We start from the raw sequence: 20,438 nt of genomic DNA, 5'->3' as shown, positions 1-20,438 counted from the left end.
AAACATGAAAGAATGATATTTCGAAACATGGAAAGTTAGTTTCAAAAGATGATGTATGAATTTTTGATTTTTCAAACATTTGAACATTTACGCCAAAACACAAATCATGCTTATTTCGAAATATGAAAAACTTATTCCGAAATATGAGATTCTCATAATGATTTTTCATTCTAAGATTAGTTTTTCATTAAATACATTTTCACATATATTAAAAAATATGATTCAACATATCAAGGTATTAAAAAATAATTCAGTAAGGGTTAATATATATATATATGTTATAAATTACATGATCATGACTCGTATATGATAACAAGGGAATGTTTAGGCATAAGGCTATAGATTTGTGATTAAATAGAAATCGTGTTAGGATCCAAAGGAAATCATATGGGGCCACCAAAACTCCATGATATTGGATGAGGTTGGCAGGTTTGTATGCATGATTTGTTTTATGTTTTTTATATTTGTCATAAACTATAATTTGTTATTTTACATATTGCCTTTTATTGAGTCTTAAGACTCACATCTTTATAGCTAACCTCACAAATAGTTCGAGACTTAACAAAGGAAAAGCAATCGTGGTGGAAGGATTGTCGATAGACATGCCATGAAAGGATTGTTTATTTGTGATATTTGAATTACAGGTTTCTCTAGTTTGTAATAAGCATGTGTGAGATAAACAGATTTTGAGTTTGGAAATGGAATTTATGGGTATTTTGTTGGAGATTAATTTTGCGAAAAAGTTATGCTTATATCCCAAGGTCTTGTAAAACATGTGTCTCAATTGGAACTCAAGTACCCTCCGTTGCTTATTTTCTTTTGGAGCTTGAGTTCTTAAAGGGTCGTAAAACCTGAATCCCATTTAAGACCTCCTAAGCCGACAAGCTTGAGTTCCCGATGCTTATTTTCTTCTGTCCCAAGCTTCATTAAGCTTGGCTCGACTCGGTAAGGCAAATTTGACCTCAGACTTGAGCTCTAGTCGAGTCTGGAAACACGGCTCGAGCTCGGTTAACATAGTCTGAGCTCAAGGTTAGGCTTGCCACCATGCTTTAGCTCAGTCGATAGCGAAAGATATGAGATAGACGAGGCGATGGACTTTAGTGACAGGTCTCTTCGTCTTAGAAACTAGAAGCAAGAGGTTTCAATGGCAAGAGGCGATAAATGATGACAGGCAGTGATGGTGGCAGAAATGATGTGGGAGAAAGAATAAAAAGAAGATGAACAAGTAGACAATGAAAGGAAGGGGAGAAGAGAGGAAATGGGCTTCTTGGAAAATGGGTTTTGATGAGAATCATGGAGGGCCGACTAACAATTAGGATTTTTATTAATTCCATGTAGAATTAGGATTTAATTATTCGCCTATTTAAAGGCTTTTCCATTATAAACATTAAATAGAAATTATTATGAATTTTTGAATTTGAGAGATTTATCTCTTTTATCTTGTTCTTCAATGAACAAAACTTCGAACTTATCAATGAAGTGATTCCTTTGTGGCGTTCAAAACCCGAACTTATCAAAGATCTGGGCAGTCTTTGTGGCGTTCAACAATTCTTAGTTCCTGCTTCCGTATAATCAACGGGTCTAGATTTTAATATAGTCTAGGTTCTTGGTTCGTGAATCAACGGGTCGAAAATTCTTTGCCTTCTACCCGATTTTGGCTTTTCTAGGGTTCGTTTCAATCTTTTGTGGGTTCCTTTGACCTTATCCCATCGCCAGTTCACATCAGGTTCTATTGGAAATCCCCTCCACTATACATATGATATATATATATACATATATTATTATTATATTTAATCGCGAATTTTTAATCGAACATACTCACGAGTTTCTAATCGAGCTAACGAGCTGAGTTTTACTGAGCTTAAGGTTGATACACTTACAAATCGAGATTCAAAATTAGGTTCAAGTTTAATTTGTTTAGCTTAACGAACGAACTCAAACAAATTTTTATCGAGAAGAACATTGAATTGAGCTTGAATGGCTTGACTCATTTGTAACTTTAGTTGACCTTCAATTCAGTCAAAGAATGTGAATGTAACTGAGGGTTATGGTGGCACCCTAGATGTGGGATGGGAGATGCCACACATAATTATTTTAAAATAAGATATTTATATTGTGAAATAAATAACAAAGTTGGAACAAATAAAATGAGAATAATATTATTACTCACCGCACGTTCAACACTCAGCGGGGATAGCTCAGTTGGGAGAGCGTCAGACTGAAGATCTGAAGGTCGCGTGTTCGATCCACGCTCACCGCATGCGCTCTTTTTATTTTTGCATTCCTCACAGTCAGCTGGTTTTGTGTTTCGCTTAGCTTGCAGATGCAGTTGCTGAGTAAATCCAAATTCTGCTTGCGATTAAATTTTATTTTATTTTTGTTCAGAGGCAAAATAGATAAATAGTAGTAGTTAAAAAAGAAAGAGTTTGGGGCGGGGAGCATGTCAAATGGGAACATCATCCTTCGCCCGCCCCACACCACGCACACTGCTAATCTGCAGCAGCTATAGCGCATTCTCTCTCATGTTCTCATAAATGGGGCTGGGGCATCAGCTGCAGAGACTTTCGGTTTCTTTTAAGAAAAAAACAACGATCATGATAGTGATAAGGATAATGATAATAATAATAATAATAATAATGGAAGCTAAAAGCGTCAATCAGCGCTGCATCCGCCATAATGTATTGCAGCGCAGGTGATGAGTTCAACTGGCTTCATGAGAATGCTTTTATGGACAAGACAACCTAAAGCTGCTGTTGGTTGGTTGGTTGGTTACCTTTGCTTGCTTTGAATCTAAAAGGAGATTCCTCCCTCTCGCCTGTGTGCTTCTGAAACTCTCTGGTTTCTCTGTCATTGCGATTCATCATCGCATTTAGAATTTCATTGGACCTTTTTTTCTCTTCTGCCGCAGCTGCCTTATATTATCTTTCTTTCTTTCTTTTGATTTGATCTTCAATTCTTTTTCTTGCGAATGAAATTTGGTGGTGAGACAGAAGCTTTAAGAATCTTAGGTCCTGGATTTTAATCGTGCCACACGTAATGCTTCTAACTTAAATTATTTGTAATTTGTTTGATTATGTTATGGTAATTAAATTATATATGTTCTGTAATTTGGAATTTCATTAATTATATATATATATATATTCTATAGAGTCATTTATATATGTACATTTTGCTCACGCTAAACCTTTAATTTAAACTCAAGCAAGAGCAAGTTGTTTGGACTTTGGCTATGAAATCGGGATTGTTATCATTTATTCAAACATTAATTAAGCGTGCACTCACTAACTATTACCATATATAATCTAAAGGCAGGGTGAACTAGTCGATATATATATAGATAGTATGTTGTGGTGGTAGCTTAGGGGGATTGATGGTGCTAGCTAGTGTGTTGGATTTTTTGTGTACAAATATCAGTATCACTAGCTAGTTTCATTAAGAGGCCAATCGATCGTTAGATTGATAATTTGCTTGCCCCAAAAGCATACAACGGGAGAACAGCAAATACAAAGCACTAGCCACCAGCCAGAAGAATTGAATGAATATTATGTAAAGGACAACTGACAAGGACGTATACCAGTATAAGTGAATTTAGACAGTTTGGTCAGCTCTTGGCCACTCTAGATAAACGACATCAGTGCTTCCCCTGAAGCGGGAAATGAAGTTTGGAAGAGAGCCATGCAAGAAAATATGAGATGACAATGAATATTTGCCCGCGTCATTCTCCACTCCAGCCCACCCGAATCGGATTTTGAAGAAACGACGTACGTTTCTCGATTCTCATGAATTTAATTATCGAATGTTGGCGAATCAGTCGAACACGAACTGAATTTACCAGATCGATGGAAACAGTCATGCGACGGCAAAGTAGCCTCTGTCAATTAGCATGATTCGTTTCAGACCATTAGATATTTAATTCAATTAATGTTAAAAGTGGATATGGCGGCCAACTCAATCTCTGCGTCATCAAAGGTTCTTCGCAAGGCCATGGGCCGGGGAGGAAATCCAGCTGAGTATCTTTATGTTGTTTAATTCTTCTTCTTCCTTTTCGGCAATTATAAAGTGCAATGACGGTAAACTTCGCTTTCATCTTTCTGCAGATCTTTTGCCACCCCTCCTGCAGCTGCTTTATATATTTGGATCCTTCCTCTTACCCGCTCGCATTATTCACAGAGAGCATCCAGATGCAAGTCAAGTCCTCGACCACTCCTCCTTGGCCACACCACGAAAGCATCGAGGCTGGATCGCATTAAATTTTATGTGTCTTATTTTCTCTAGAATTTTGTGCCACTGCGTGCAATCGGATCCTTGTTACAATGGAAGAGACATTTGTGCCTTTCCGTGGTATCAAGAATGACATTAAGGGGAGGTGGTTGTGTTACAAGCAAGACTGGACTGGTGGCTTCAGAGCAGGCTTCAGGTATGTAATCAAAATGTAGAATTTTCCTCTTATCTGATCATCTTGTATATGCCGTTTAATTTAAAGATTTAACAAAAAAAAAAAAATTGGTAATCACTCGCAAGATTTCTCTGTTCCAAGTTGTTCTTTCTGGTTGGCTGATTTTCAAAACAATTTCATGTTCAGGATTTTAGCTCCTACCACTTATATATTCTTTGCCTCTGCAATCCCAGTCATTTCATTTGGGGAACAACTGGAGAGAAGTACGGGTACGTACGTTAAATAAACAGCAACTGGTTACCACTTCAGATCTGGCACTGAAATTTCTTCTACGTTTTGTAATGGCGTTTAGTGTCTCCCAAGATATGGCACAGCTGGAGAGAAATATTGGTGTGTTAAAACGTGGAAAAAGACCAAAAGAAAGTTTAATGCATGATAATTATCAAGGCTTAGTTTGCTATCAGAATGGTTTTACATAATATGCTCCGTCTACAACTTGCAGAAGGAGTTTTGACTGCAGTTCAAACCTTAGCCTCCACTACATTTTGTGGGATTATTCACTCAATCATTGGAGGGCAACCCTTGCTGATTTTGGGAGTTGCAGAGCCTACCGTACTGATGTACACCTTCATGTTTAATTTTGCCAAAGGCAGACCCGATATAGGTCGCAATCTTTTTCTTGGATGGACTGGATGGTGAGCTATATCTTCAAGTCTTTCCAAATAAACATATGCTGTTTGTCATAGTGTTGGCTGTCTTACTAGTTTTATTGCTTGAAATTGTTCTACTACTTTGATTGTTTGATCTCTCAGGGTGTGTGTATGGACTGCAGCCCTGCTGTTCTTGCTGGCTATATTAGGAGCTAGTTCCATTATCAACAGATTTACTCGTCTGGCAGGAGAACTATTTGGTTTACTTATTGCTATGCTCTTCATGCAGCAAGCAATCAAGGTCACGGCAATTTTTATATTGTTTTCTAATCCTTGCTATCTTATGCATGTCAATATAACAGTTCCACGGCATAACCAGACTTGTTTGGCTCAATAACGGTTGTTTGGACATCTTGATATGTTAGCTATGTATACTCAACAGTAATTAACATTATATTGAAATGGTTGGTTTCCAGGGAGTCATGGATGAATTCCGTGTACCACAAAGAGAAAATCCGAAATTAATTCAATTCACCCCTTCGTGGAGGTTAGCAAATGGAATGTTTGCTTTGGTTCTGTCATTTGGTCTTCTGCTAACAGCACTTAGAAGCCGGAAAGCAAGGTCATGGCGTTTTGGAACCGGTATTGTTGCAAATTGCTTCACAAGTTACCTTTATTTTTAAGTTTTGCTGAATGATATTGATTCCGATAGTGTACATGATTTTTCATAGGCTGGCTTAGGAGCCTTATAGCAGATTATGGTGTCCCAATAATGGTTCTGCTCTGGACAGCTATCTCTTACATTCCAGACGCAAGTGTTCCTAATGGAATCCCGCGACGTCTCTTCAGCCCAAATCCATGGTCGCCTGGGGCATTTGGGAATTGGACAGTTATTAAGGCATGTTTAATCAACTTTTGTTTTAACCTAAGTCTCTGTTTTTTTTTTTTTTAATCAGGCGGGTTTTAAGGTGGATGGCTCAACTTAATACTGGGTAATTCATTATTTTAAATCAAATTGACAGGACATGATCAGCGTTCCTGTTCTCTACATACTTGGAGCTTTTATTCCAGCAACTATGATTGCAGTACTTTACTATTTTGACCACAGTGTGGCATCTCAACTAGCTCAGCAGAAAGAATTCAATCTCAGAAAGCCATCTGCTTTCCATTATGACTTGCTACTTCTGGGGTTCTTGGTAGGCATACTCCTGCTGCCTGCTCATTTTCATTCTCTTTCGGGGCGCCTGGTCAGTTATACAATTCTGCATTTTTTGGGGACTGCTATGTTGAAATTCTTTCTTGTTGATGGCAGACCCTAATCTGTGGCCTGGTAGGAATCCCTCCTTCAAATGGTGTGATCCCACAGTCCCCAATGCACACAAAATGTCTGGCAACTCTTAAACACCAGGTAATTACCCGAAATCTCAAGGTGTAATTCTTGTATTATAAACACGAGCCTTGCTATTTCTATTTGTTTATTTGAGCAGTGTTTGTTAAAATGAGCAAGCTATTTCTATTTGTTTATTTGAGTAGTGTTTGTTAAAATGAGCAAGGTAAGAGGATATCAAAATAACATCGAAATATTTTTCGAATCAAAATATGAAATGATTAATAAGTCTAGAAAGTATTTCAAAATTTTTATCAAATTATTTATTAAATTTTTTAGAATGTACTAAAAAATACAAACGTCATTTTTTTCTTACCTGTAAGAATCAAGATATGCTTACGTTAAGAGAAAGAGAAATAAGGATATCTTGAAAAATTAAGATAAGAAGTTATCTGACTTTTTTTTTTTAAGAGTCATCAGATAAATTTAACAAATACATTGAAAATGACAAACATCCGAAATACTGTCCATATTTAACTTTTTTTTATTGCATATCTTGATTAACAAACAATAACTTGTGGATCTTAAACCTGCGTTTTTAGCTTGGAGCTTTGATTGAGAGATTCATTAATCTTCCAAATATATTTCACCTAGAGAAATACCTCTGGTTGTGCAGTTACTTCGGAATCGCCTGGTTGCATCAGCACGTCAAAGCATGAGAAAGAACTCAAGCCTCACACAACTCTACGGGAACATGCAGGAAGCGTATCAACAAATGCAGACCCCTCTTATCTACCAGGAGCCCTTAGCTCGGGTATGCCTCCAAACATATCTGCATTTACTCTCATGCCATCACAATTATCTGCTTCGCTTTCTTTGAGATCTTACTGAAGATAAAGCAACTTGAGATAACCTTGGCACAATGATGCTCAAAGTAACATTTTTTTTTTTTTAAAGAGCTATATATACGTCCCAAGTGTAAATGCATGTTCGAATAATTGTTCTTTTCCGCACTGGGTGTCCTCTCTGTTGATTGGTATTATGAACTTTGTTCGATTAATTGTTTCTGAAGCTAATAAGTACACCAGTAAAATTTAAACTCCTAAGAGTTACGAACAGGGGCTGAAGGAGATAAAGGAATCAACAATCGAATTAGCTTCCAGCATGGGCAGAGTGAACGCCCCAGTTGATGAGACAGTTTTCGACGTTGAGAAGGAGATAGACGATCTATTGCCTGTTGAGGTCAAAGAACAGCGTCTCAGTAACTTGCTTCAAGCCACAATGGTGGGTGGATGCATTGCTGCCATGCCCGTCCTCAAGATGATTCCCACCTCAGTCCTGTGGGGATACTTTGCGTTCATGGCGATTGAAAGCTTACCGGGTAACCAGTTCTGGGAGAGAATATTACTGTTATTCACAGCTCCAAGCAGAAGACACAAGTAAAGCCTCAAAACGTTTTAATTCCGAATTCAATCTTTTCTTAACAACTTCTAATTAATGAAACAAGTCTGAATGTCACTGTGTAGATTTCTGGAGTATCAGCATGCCACCTTCGTGGAAACTGTGCCATTCAACACAATCGCAATGTTTACAATATTCCAAGCCGGATACTTGCTCATTTGCTTCGGCATCACATGGGTTCCAATTGCTGGAGTCCTATTCCCTCTGATGATAATGCTCTTGGTTCCTGTTAGACAATACCTGCTGTCCAAGTTTTTCAAAGGCGCACACCTCCAGGAATTAGATGCAGCAGAGTACGAGGAGGCACCTGCTTTGGCATTTAATCTTGCAACAGTAAGATCCATCTCCCTCCAGTAGACTGTGTGGGATTGAATCGTGATAAATTTCCTTTTCTAACTCTTGATATCCTCGCCGCCAAGATAGCAATTCATATAAATAATGTATCGAATATCATTTTTGTGGTAAATTATTCACGATGGGAAATTAGGTGACGACATTATAATTCTAAGAGTAAACCCTAAACTACTAATGACGTGAAATTAGGGGGTGACGTTTCCCGTATCGCATCTGTTTAACTCAACACTACTCGTTAATTCGCAGGAGGCAGAATTAGGGGGCAGAGCATCTCTTGCAGAGGATGCAGAAATCTTAGACGAGATGATCACCAGAAGCCGCGGTGAGATACGGCGCGTATGCAGCCCCAAGGTCACAAGCTCCACCGCGACACCGGCGGCGAGAGATGCCGTAATCCGCGACCAGAGCCCGCGTTTCTCAGAGAAAGCGTACAGCCCCCGCGCAAGCGAACTCAGAGCGGAGCGCACTCAATCCTTTCTTTGGGGGAAGAGCAGGAGACCCACCACCACGACCGTCTAACTTGGGAACAAGCCCTTACTGGATCCGCCATTTAAGTTTTGATGGCTCTGCAATATTTTGGTTTTCTCCATCAATTTCCCTGTACGAATGAAGAAAAGTAGTAATAATAAAATTAGGCGATCGAGATAAATTGTTTGATCAAGTCAAAGATCAAAAGACGGTCTTCCTCTGCCTCTTGATCCAGTGACTAAGATGACGAAGTTGATGACGAAACGATGATGATGGCCACCTCGGCCTCCATTATTGTCGGTTGGAAACTTGAGTTTTTCCTGTCATTTTCCGTGTCCGGTTGGTGGTTACTCTAAAGGAGTTGATTTTTGTAGACGACGGATGGGGGGGTGACGTTTGCTGGCGTCATTCGGGGTGACGCCAGCAGCACGGACAATAGGTGCAGTTGGAGAGTGGGTAAAGCTAAAGAAAGGGCAATACGATATTTGTTTTTTTTTAATATATATATATATATATCATCTTATTATTTTGCAATTGTTTAATTAATCATAGTTAGTACTAAAATTAGTAAAAGAAAAAAAAATATTATTTATACAAATAATTGAATTATTATTGGGAAGATGATTAAAAAAATGTCTTTGAGGTGATTGGGAGGTGACGTCAGCAGCACGGAGCTTTCTGCCTTCAGTGTTTGTGAATAGGTAGGCGCAGTTGGAGGGTGGGCAAAGGCAATGAAAGGAGTACACGATATAAAACCGTACGTAGAGAGTAACAAACAGTATAGGGTGGTTGGGTAAGTAGAAAGTAAAAAACAGTGGATGGATGGATGGAGAGAGGACGGAAGGGAGGGACAATGGCAATGGGGGGGGCATCATCGATTTTGATTTTGCAGTGAGTGACAGCACATCATCTCGCAGCTTGAATTCCAACCGCACATGAAGTGGATTATCGAGGAGAGGGAGAGGGAGGAGTGGGAGTGCGAATGCGAATGCGAATGCGAATGCGAATGGGGAGTCGTTTCGACTCATCATATCCATATCCAACCCCACTAATCAAATCAGTACCAACAGGGGAGGGGGCCAGGCCGAGGCCAAACACATCTTCATTCTAATTGGAATCATCCAGCACTCCTCCTCCTCCTTAATTTGCAATCAAATAATAATATCATTTTATTTTAAGTTATTCTATTTATATTAAGATAGATATATTTCGGAATCAAGATGCATCCCATAACAGTAATAGTAGTAGTAATAATAATAATAATATAAATTGTTGAGCTTTCTAGAATCCACGTAACTAACTAATTTTATCTAGTGGGATTAATTAAGGGGCTAGGGGTTACAGAATTTGTTGTAGCTGCAAACCAACTTGAGTAATGTGTATAGCATTTTAATATGTCCCACTTAATCAACGGTGGTGGTAAATTCAAATGAAAGGGGGTAAACATTCAACACACCCGCACTGAATGTCGGAAAATGCTAGAAAGCCCGAGAGGTTTACTGAGGGTCTTACAGAAAGGAGACAAAAAGATAAAATTGCTCCCTTAAACTTTGCAAATTTGCAAAGCATCACCCCTGCTCTATGCTCTTTGCCTGCTCCTCTCCCATGGCCGCGCCTCTGCTGCCTTCGTTTCTTCGCGTCACCTCATTGTCGTCGTCGCCTCTTTTCGCCTTGCATTGCTTCGCCTCATGTCGTTGGAAGATGCAACGACTCGAGGCAAGGCAAGGAAAGGCGGCGACGAAGACGAGGCAACAACGACATGACAGCAAGGCGACACGGAGAGACGAAGGTAGCAGAGGTGTGGCCATGGTAGGAGAGCGAGTAGAGAGCAGAGAGCAGGGGCGATGCTTTGCAAATCTGTAAAGTTTGAGGGGATAATTTTATTTTTTTATCCTCTTTTTATAAGGCTCTTGATAAACTTTTCGGACCCTATAATAAGACTCTTGAATGATATGTCCTTGTATATAGATCCCAATCTAGGACTAGGAGTCGTCGTTGGTGGGTGGTCACAAAAGGAGAGACTATCAGAGAGAAGTTGACGTCAATGACGTTAAGGATAGAAAAATAAAACAAACACAAATTTGTCAAACATGTCAAGTTTTCATTTTTTAAAATTGAAAATGAAACTGAGTTGAAAAACTCTCTTTTTTTTCCCAGCACGCAACATAATTGCGATCTTAATCATCTATCTGGCCTATGTGAATAAAAGAATATTATATAGTAATATAGTACCTATATTGACATTGAAGTCGTTTTGTATCAAGAATTTTATACCAATCTATTATAAAATTATTACAAAAATTAGTCCCAAACAAGTACAGAAACAGAATAGATTCAGAAAAAAATCATACCAAAAGTCAAAAAGATTGAAAAATCCAAAATCCTAAATCTTAACCTAACTGAAAATCGAAACTATTGACGTATGAAAACTGCCAATCGAAGTTTGAGAGCCCGCAATGTAATAACAAGTGCCGAAGAGTAAGGAACAGAAACAAAGGAACCAACAATAAGCACACAAGATTTTTACATGGTTCGGCTCGAATGATGCCTAGTCCACGACTGTTCTCTGGTTATTCCGACAGAGCCACAACATGTAATTTCGTGATCGATCCCTTTACAGTGGCGTATTCTTCTCTATAAATAGAGTCGTGTTGTTTACAATTCGAATCAGTTCTAAATATGGAATGAGTCTATTCCGTTAATGGCGCTTTTCTTATCGGCTCCGGAATATCAGGGATAGGTTCCTTGTCTTCTGGGATTTGAGTTACTTTCGATAGGCAGGTGTATATCGCTTCCGATAATCTCGCGGTCTCCTGGTTGTTCTAATCTTTGGCGCATCATTCGGCGAAGCGGAAGTCGTGATGTTGTGATGCTGGGATATTGTTTTGGGTGAGCTCGCTTAGAGCGAGCTCGCTGTCTTCAAGTGACCTGACTTTTTACCGTGAGACTCTTCATTGGTGGTTCTCAGTCTCTGGTCCTGGTGAGCCTCTAAGGAATTCTGGCCGGCCTATCGTGCCTTGGGTATTTTGGGTTCGCCCTGCGCAACCGAGTCCAGCCCATCAGCTGAATTCTGGAGATCGCCCATAACAAAAACTAACCTCAATCAGTCATCGGTGTGGCTCACTTGTCAAAGCACAAGAAAAGAAAGAAATAAGGAACGGTCGTCAATCGATTGACGACGACAAAGAAGACAACGGTCGATGAGACAAAGACTGACGGCAAATGGGATGAAGGGTAAGACAATGACGATGGTCAATCATTAAAGGAAATGAATAAAGAAGAAATAAGGAAGAGGGGAGTGCGGTCGAAAGGCAAAGGCCTACATGCAACGAGCAAAAGGAGACCAGAGGACAATCGTCGGTTAACGGCTAACAGCAAAAGAAAAAGTGGTGGAGGTGATGAAATAGATTTTCAGCGGTAGGGTTTCGATTCCCATTTAGGGTTTGTGGGCCTCTCTCCCTCTTGATCTCACTCCTTCTCAAAGTATCTGTCGACATTCAAAATTAGTCGACCATGATTTTTCAACCTGCATTGATAAAATAAACACGAATGCAAAGAGAACAAATAAATAACACAAGTAACAAACGATACGCAAGAGAGTTTTTGCATGGTTCGGCCGGAATAATACCTACTCCACAATTGTTCTCTAATAATTTCTGCAAAGTAACAGTATGTAATTTATAATGCCAATATAATGATTTTCAACCCTTATTTATAGAGTGAGATGTTTGCAATTTGAATGACTTCTAAATATAGAAGGATAATATTACAGAGATAATCTATCCTTATCAATTCCACAAAATCAAGAATAGATTCCGGATTATCAAGGATTGGATTTGTTTTTGACAAGTCAAGTGGGCAATGCCTCCAATTATTGCGCGACCTTTTTGCCCTGCGAGCTGATTGAATTGACCAGCGAGCTAAAGACATCTTTGGGAGTTCGCTTAGTTTCGCAGTCTGAGCTCGACTATTGGTGATGTGCGACCTTACCTTGGGCCTGCTAGGCCTCAAGAGGTTGGGCCACACTACTAGACTGTTTCCAATCCATAAAATACCTGTAACAGTATCGTAGCTCTCTTTTTCTCTCGATTTGAGTCTCTTCTTCTTCATTTGTAAGCAGCAAATTAAAAAATAAAGTCGTTTTATAAACATAAAAATAATATCGTTTTATAATTTGATCGGTTCGATTATTTTAACCAAAAAAATCCAATCGAAAATTAAAAATCAAATTTTCTAAAAATGTAATTGAATTGAGCCATTACAAGGAAAATAATCAAATCGAATTGATCCAATAAATTCGACTAATCCGATTTGATTAAACCCAATTTCTTGTGATTGACGAATGGAAGGAAGACCAACTTTGGAGGCTTTAAAAGCACGAAAGCATAGGCATATATGCCTTTCTTTCTACTCACAAATACTATGGCTTTGTTGACCTCTGAACAAAAAAGCGCCCTGCTGTCTCTTTTATAAGATCCTCTTTAATTCATCTAAATCAACCAGCATAGATTGGTGTTTCTGCTTCCTTTGTTCATCTTATGTAACCAAACCAAACAACTCATTCTACGATAACTACCCCCCCCCCCCCCCCAAATTGATTGATTATTATTTACATTTGGAATTGATCCACCATGATTCATTGACTCGCACTGGTATAATGAATTTGAGAGGGTGATAATGAATTATCTGGTTCGATTTGTTAATTTGTCAGCCGATCCCTGCAAGGTACTCCGATACTCAAGTAAATGAATGAGTAGGTAAAAATGCAGAGTATTAGCAAATTGACAAGAAAAACATACCATGACTCTCGGAAGAGCTGGTTGATATATGAGAGGAGGAGATGTCCTCATGCATGTGCTGTACGTCTGCAGGTGATGGGACAGAATACCTAGCACCGACAGAAACGCCCATGCAGCAATAAAGTGCCGACGAAACCCTCATTAATGTGAATGATATCCGTTATTAAAGAGGATGGAATCTAAGGTGAACGCGCGAAAATCTAAACTAGGTTGTAATGATGTTGTTGTAAAAGGCCAGGATGGAACTGACATGGGCCGATCAAATGGGTCGAGAGACTGGGGACAGATTGGGTTTGCCCCTAGCCTACTAACATTCTATGGCATATGATCTTCTCGTTATACGAGTTGATCGGCTAAGTGACGAACTATAAGAGTCATTGGGAGCTCGCTCGGATAGGCTGACTAGCTAGAGATATTTCTGGGAGCTCGCTTGGCCCTGCGATTTGAGCTCGAGCTCCAGCAATGTGTGAGGTCGCTTCGACGAATTCAGCTCGAGGTTTACCGGGTCTTATGTAATTGGGTCGGCCTACCGAGTTGAACCCAACTCATAAGAAAACCCATAAAAAATAGAGAAGGGAATATTAGTAACAATTATATAATCAAAACCCATTATTATTTATAATAATAATTAAATTATTATAACTATAAGGATAGACTATCCTTACATAAATATGTCTATCCATCTTTGATTGGTTTGTTTATAAGCTAATGCATGATTTATTATGAGCCATAATACATTTATTTGAAATTTATTCATTTCTGTATTGAACTAATTACTGCAAGCAAAGTTAGAAAAAGAAAATTGAAAGAGTTGTTTGTTCCACTGTAAACGATTTTTTTTTTTCAGAAAAAAAAAGAAGAAAAATCCACGATCTGCTCTGTTCTGTTCAGCTCCTGTCAAATAATGAACCCTAATGGGGAGAGCAGGATCCGAAACGAGAGCTAGCGTAGCGACCAGTGGCTCTGGCGGTGTTGTTTGGCAAATTCTCAACAAGCGTTTAATTCCTTCATCCAGATATATGCTTGCTTACAAGATACAAATACATACGCAGCAATCCCTGCCTGGGTTGGTCGATTAAGGAAGAGCACAATATATAAACCGAGTTTCAGCGAGAAATCTGATGAAATCGCGCAGCGGGGAGGAGGAAAATTGTACAATGCCAACATATATTAAACATATATGCATACAGCATATCATCAACTAGAAAGCACTCTCGCACTCCCTTAAACGGACCGACTGTAAACATTAATAAGAAGACTAAAGCGAAAGCTTAAGATCTAAGCCACCGTCTTTGATCTCATCTTTGTCGATCACCTGTTCGATCCGAGACGGCCCTCCCAACGAGGAGGTTACACAAGGGCCGGTGAATTGAAAATCTTTCACCAGATCTTCGCGGCGGAAGGAAGGGGGATTCTCTTCTTCTTTTTCGGCCGCCGCCGCCTTCAACTTCTTCTGCCCCGGCGGCACCGGTTTTTCAGAGGCGGTGCCGGAGGCCTTGAGGCTCCGCATGTGCTCACGAGCTTCACGAATACTCCTGAGAAGAGCAAAGAACTTGTCCATCTTCTCTTCGTCGTCCTCGCTAAGATCGCCATCGGCATCCTGACGAATCTTTCTCTTCCTGATTGCGTCGTCTTCCATGTGAGAAGCGTAATGAGATGGATGCAGGCGGGAGCGGCTACGCGGCTTCTTCAGTTGCTGCTGGCTTTCTCTAGAGACATTCCGAGGTGGGATGGGATGGGGATATTATTATATAATAATAATAATAATAATATATGCCAAAATAATTAGGTAGATTACAGCACTTAATTAACATATATATATATATATACTTAATACACTTTATTCTTTTTTTTTTTTATACACTAAACACTTTTTTTATTGATTAATAATAATATATGTATTTTATTTTAAGTTAAAATACTTTATTAATTAATAAAAATATTTAAATATTAAAAAAACAAAATATATTCCATTAGTAATAAAAATGTAATTTATTTAAACTGAATTTAAATGAATTTCAAAATTGAAATGATTGTACGTTACGTAATTTGTTTTGGCCAAACCCACACCCACACGCCTTTTAAGTTAAATTATTGAACGCGAGATTTAACGGTTGATATCGCCGAGATTCCCACGTAATTATGTGACGTCATATCAAATAGAGAAGGGGCAGTCAATTTTTTTATTTTATTTTCTTTGGCAGTTACGATTGCATTGATGCTGTAGAAATGTCAGGTTTCACGTGGGGGCTGGCAGTTGAAATCTCATTAATTAATTAATTAATTTAATAAATCCAATAAACCTTGACCATCTCCTCCTCCTCCTCCTCCGCACAGTTGAGTCCACGACGGATGGGCCTTTGAATTGGGCCCTTGGGGCCGACGTTTTTGGTCCAAACTTTCTGTCTGTGGACTGACAACTCATCTGTACACCTCACATCACCTTTCGGCGCACATCTACTCAGGGCCAGCGTTTTGTGACCTACATATACATATATATATATATATATATCTTGAAAATTTTCCAGGCAAATTGAGAGGGGGTTCTGGTAATGTGGAGATGGGTGGTTCTGGTAATCTGTAGATTACAAGTCAACAGTTAGGTTTAAATTTAATTGTTTGAGTTTAAATTTATAAAACTTCAACTCACCACACTACTTGTAAGAATTTAATATTAAAAATAAACCATGATCAAATTATCGAATAAATAGACGAATATAAAATTTTTACGTAAAAAATTTAAATTAAAAAAAATCAAGAACAAAAAAAATAAAATATTATTATGATAATATTGTTACTATAGTAGTAATATATATAAGTATAATAATTTTAGAGTATTTGGTACCTATTTATAGATCTACTATATATTTATAGATATATATATATAAAAAAATTAACTTGTATAAATTTATATCCTAATCATGAGAATATGAGTTATAAAGATAAGTTTTAATGAGTCACAGATAAAATTCTAATAATAATCAAATTTGAAGTCTCAATTATAGTCAAATTTAAATTCTATGTCACAATTATAATAAACTTCATATTCACACGAAATTCAAATATAGAATTACTCATAATTATTTCTTTTAACAAAATCACAGAGAATTAATCTCCTTGATTAATACCTATCAAATCCACACAACGTTCACTGCAATTGATATCTTTAACCACACTCAAAATATAGATAATAAGATCTGTCTTAACATATATTTACTAACCTTAATGACTCCACCTTCCAATATACTTATACCCATTTAAATCATGAGTACTTGCATTATTTGAACCCATATGTACTAAAATTGTTTGCATCTTTACTTGAAAATCTAATATTTCGATCTAACAATGGAGTATCATATTTCAAAGTTGTAGTTGACAAGATCAAATAACCCCAAATAGTATCAAAATATTGATAAAGAAAGACCCAATAGAAAATAGATCAGGATAGCAGATTTGGACCTTAAATTTGGGCGAGACAGATCTGTATCTATCGGATTTGGGCTAAACAAACTAACAAGTTTGATCTGGTCTAAATGGATCAGATTTGGTCAAATTTGATCTAATTGGTCGAGTCTAATGGATATGGATTAGATCTGGGTCAAAATCTACCTGATTCGGGCAAATCTCTAGGGCCTAATTGGCCAAATCTAATGGAATGGGTTAGATCTGGGTCGGGATCTACCAAATTTGGGCAGATCTCTAAGGCAAAGCTTGAAGTTGTTAGCGATGGTGATGGCAATGACAGAAGGCTCAAAAGCCGTCGTCGGCGACAACATAGAACCTGTGTTGTTAGCGATGGCAATAGCAAAAGTCAACAGGGATCAAAGGTGATGGCAATTCCAGTCGTCAACAATGATGAAAAACACCAATGTTAACAGTTATGATGTATCGTTGGCAATGGAACGTAATTGTTAGAGAAAGCGAAGGCAAAAAAGACAAAATCGTCGGCAATCGAAGGAGAAAAATGGCGACCAAAGAAGACGAACAATTAGTCATGATGGTCCGTCAATGGCGAAGGCGAAGGGATGAATCGACGACTATAGCAAGGCAAACCACAATCGAAGAAGACCAACAGGAGACGTGATAAGACAAACGATGGTAATGACTAGGAACAAAAGACCACAATTGGAAACAACCGATCTTTGGTGAATCCAAAGACAAAGATAATGATCGGAGAAGATGCGTCGACCAGATGAGGCAACAGGCGATCGAGCAGTTGCCTATGGTCGACAACGACCGACAAAGGGATTGACAACAATTGGTGATGACGGATCATGGATGATTGAAGGCGACAATGGCAATGGCGATAAGCAAAAAACCCTAGGTGACAAAAGAAGATGAAGGGTTTCGGATCTAATGGCTAAGATCCACCAAAATACTGGTAGTTTGATCCAATAGCTTTGATATCAGTTTGCAAGAAATTAAAATAGAAAATAAATCATGATCAAACCATCAAATACACAAACGAATACAAAAGTTTTAGGTAAAAAATTCAAACTAAAAAAAATCACGAGTAAAAAAAAATAAAATATCACTATAAAAATATTATTACTATAATAATAATGATATGACTCGAATAATTTTAAGAAATTGGATACCTATTTATAAATTTATTACTCATTTATAGAAATATATAAAAAAGATTAATTTGATAAGTCATAAAAAAGATAAATCTTAATTTATAGATGAAGTTTCAATCACAATTAAATTTAATGTCTCAATTCAAATTTAAAGTTTTAATGACAGTGAAATTTAAACTGTGGGTGATAATTATAACACTGCTAAACTATAAATTTGGTTCCGCGAGCTGAACATACGTGGCTCCGAGCCCATGCAGCCATGCTTGGTGAGTAAAACATATTTAATCTCTAAGTCAACTCTGCTCCTTCTACGCATTATAACTTTTAAAAAAATTTAGATAACTTTTAAGTAATAAGATAACTTTAAACTCCATTGAAGAAGAGTAAACCAAACAGGCCATTAACAGAGGTTGGCATTTAGCAGATAACTGTTGGTAAGTCATTGCATCTATATATATATAAGAGCAAGTATGCATTCATTAAAAAATCAAAAGGCGGTGGGTGACGGAGAGTTGGCATGTAGCAGATAACTGTTGGTAAGCCATTGCATCTATATATATATATATGAGCAAGTATGCATTCATTCAAAAATCAAAAGGCGGTGGCGGTGGGTGACGGAGAAACAGAGAGATGGATATATATATATATATATATATATAGTTTCATGCAATTGCCCGTCCTCCCCCACTTTGGCCAGTTTCTTGATTTCTCTTCCATTAATTCACCCACCACTGTTTCAACTTTTCTGGGCGTCATCATGGCTACACCCCATTTCTTTTCATCTCATTCAACCCTTTCCTTTGCTTCCTGCCGACACTTGGCAGCAGCCAGTTTCTTCAGGATATTGCAAATTAAGGCTGGCGCTGGCTGGGCCTACGCCAACCCTTCAAATGATCCATGCTATATATATCTGTTTCTCTCTTCCCTATATATGTATCTTTCATATCTATCCTACTTTGTCTGGCCTTCAGATCCAATGAAGAGCAATATTTCTTTCCTTTTCTTCTTTTTTATGCTCATGCGCTACTGCTTGTGTGTGTCCGAGTATGGAAAAAAGATTTTACTTTATATTATATATAGCTAGTCTTGTATATATATATATATATATGTTCCGTCTACCCACTACGATAGCTACATCATGTTACGTCTACCCACTACGATATCTACATATATATATTTTTGGCTGCCTTGGCTTGGCTTTTGCGAGGCGTGCCATGGTCGTCTTCATGAGGCACGCACTCCTTGGAGCCTTTTTTGGCTGTTGGATTTAATTTCACTGGTCTACATATCATATAATGCATATCAGATGAACACAGAAATTCAGAGCAATTTCAACTTTAGTTCATGGAATTGCGCCTCTCTAATATCATCAGACCACACCAATCTTTAGACATCTTTATTTAGTTGAAAAGTTGGCTGCCACAAATAGCCTTGATCCAAACTATAGATATTTGGACTGGACCGTGCTACATGTACATACAAATTTACACAATTTTATATACATGTGTAAAATGATGAAAAAATCCCACCCATTTGCCACCTTCTCTCTACTTTCCCTCTTATTCGGGTGGATAAGGCCTGATCAGGGTTCATCGGCGATAATGTCAGGTCGAACTTTATCATTAGGCTTCATCCACGTACGAAATGAAGTGATCAAGTTTCATCCAAGATGAGGATGCATCGCGAGGCGACAATGGTAATGAGGCTGCATGTTGCTAGAGGTGACCGTGAGAGGGGGAGCAAGAGGGAAAGAGGAGGCGGCCAAGGGCAGGAGTGGTAAATTTGTAATTGAGTGAGGGATATTTTTATCATTTAAACCGCATTTATCAATCATTTTGTACAAATAGCATTTCCCTTGGACAGTCTTGTATTAATTGTTGGACCAGATGATCAGTTGTCAACACTATATATTATTATATTTTAATTGATGCACAAACATATTTATATATAAGCAAAATTCGAAGAGCATGGGCGAGAGAAGGCTGCAGGTTCAAGTATATATACAGTAAATTATGGGTACAAGGACAGGTAGGCGATACTGCCTTTAATTAAACTTTATCTGAAATTGGTAGAACTCAGTTCAGAAAAAAACCCACATTTTAATCCTTTTCAGATACTTTGGTTTCTGGTTCTTTCTGGGTGAAGAATCAATTAAGCAAGCAGCTCCAACCAAGTGATGAGAGAGAAGTTCAACAGAAGCCACCTAATTTTGACACCGCAGAGCAGAGTGTGATAGTGGGGATGAAGAAGATGGATGGATGGAAGGAAGGAAGTGTGAAAAGGTAGGTTTGGTGGGTGGCATTTGGATTATAGGTAGGTGAGGTGTGGTATGCACCGACCTCTTCCTTTTTCTCTCAGCCTCCCCCCACACTTTCGACCTTGCACAGATACCATGGATTCATA

General features: G+C 38.2%; 1 protein-coding gene, 1 non-coding gene and 1 pseudogene across 2 annotated transcripts; 2 read left to right on the top strand and 1 right to left on the bottom strand.

The window, feature by feature from the left end:
• Window positions 1-2,187: 2,187 nt before the first annotated feature.
• On the top strand, window positions 2,188-2,260 carry TRNAF-GAA (transfer RNA phenylalanine (anticodon GAA)). Its single transcript has one exon. It is a non-coding gene; the product is annotated as a tRNA-Phe (tRNA).
• Window positions 2,261-4,200: 1,940 nt separating this feature from the next.
• LOC127810527 (boron transporter 1-like) lies at window positions 4,201-9,099 on the top strand (annotated as a pseudogene).
• Window positions 9,100-14,597: 5,498 nt separating this feature from the next.
• Window positions 14,598-15,197, bottom strand: LOC127811067 (uncharacterized). Its single transcript, XM_052350781.1, has one exon. It carries the CDS (start codon window positions 15,092-15,094, stop codon window positions 14,714-14,716), a length of 381 nt encoding a protein of 126 aa, XP_052206741.1. The 5' UTR covers window positions 15,095-15,197; the 3' UTR covers window positions 14,598-14,713.
• Window positions 15,198-20,438: the final 5,241 nt, after the last annotated feature.

Source organism: Diospyros lotus, chromosome 1 (assembly GCF_014633365.1).
Source record: "Diospyros lotus cultivar Yz01 chromosome 1, ASM1463336v1, whole genome shotgun sequence".
Classification (NCBI taxonomy): Eukaryota; Viridiplantae; Streptophyta; class Magnoliopsida; order Ericales; family Ebenaceae; genus Diospyros; species Diospyros lotus.
The sequence above is the reverse complement of the archived record's forward strand: the minus strand, read 5'-3'. Positions and strand labels throughout refer to the sequence as shown.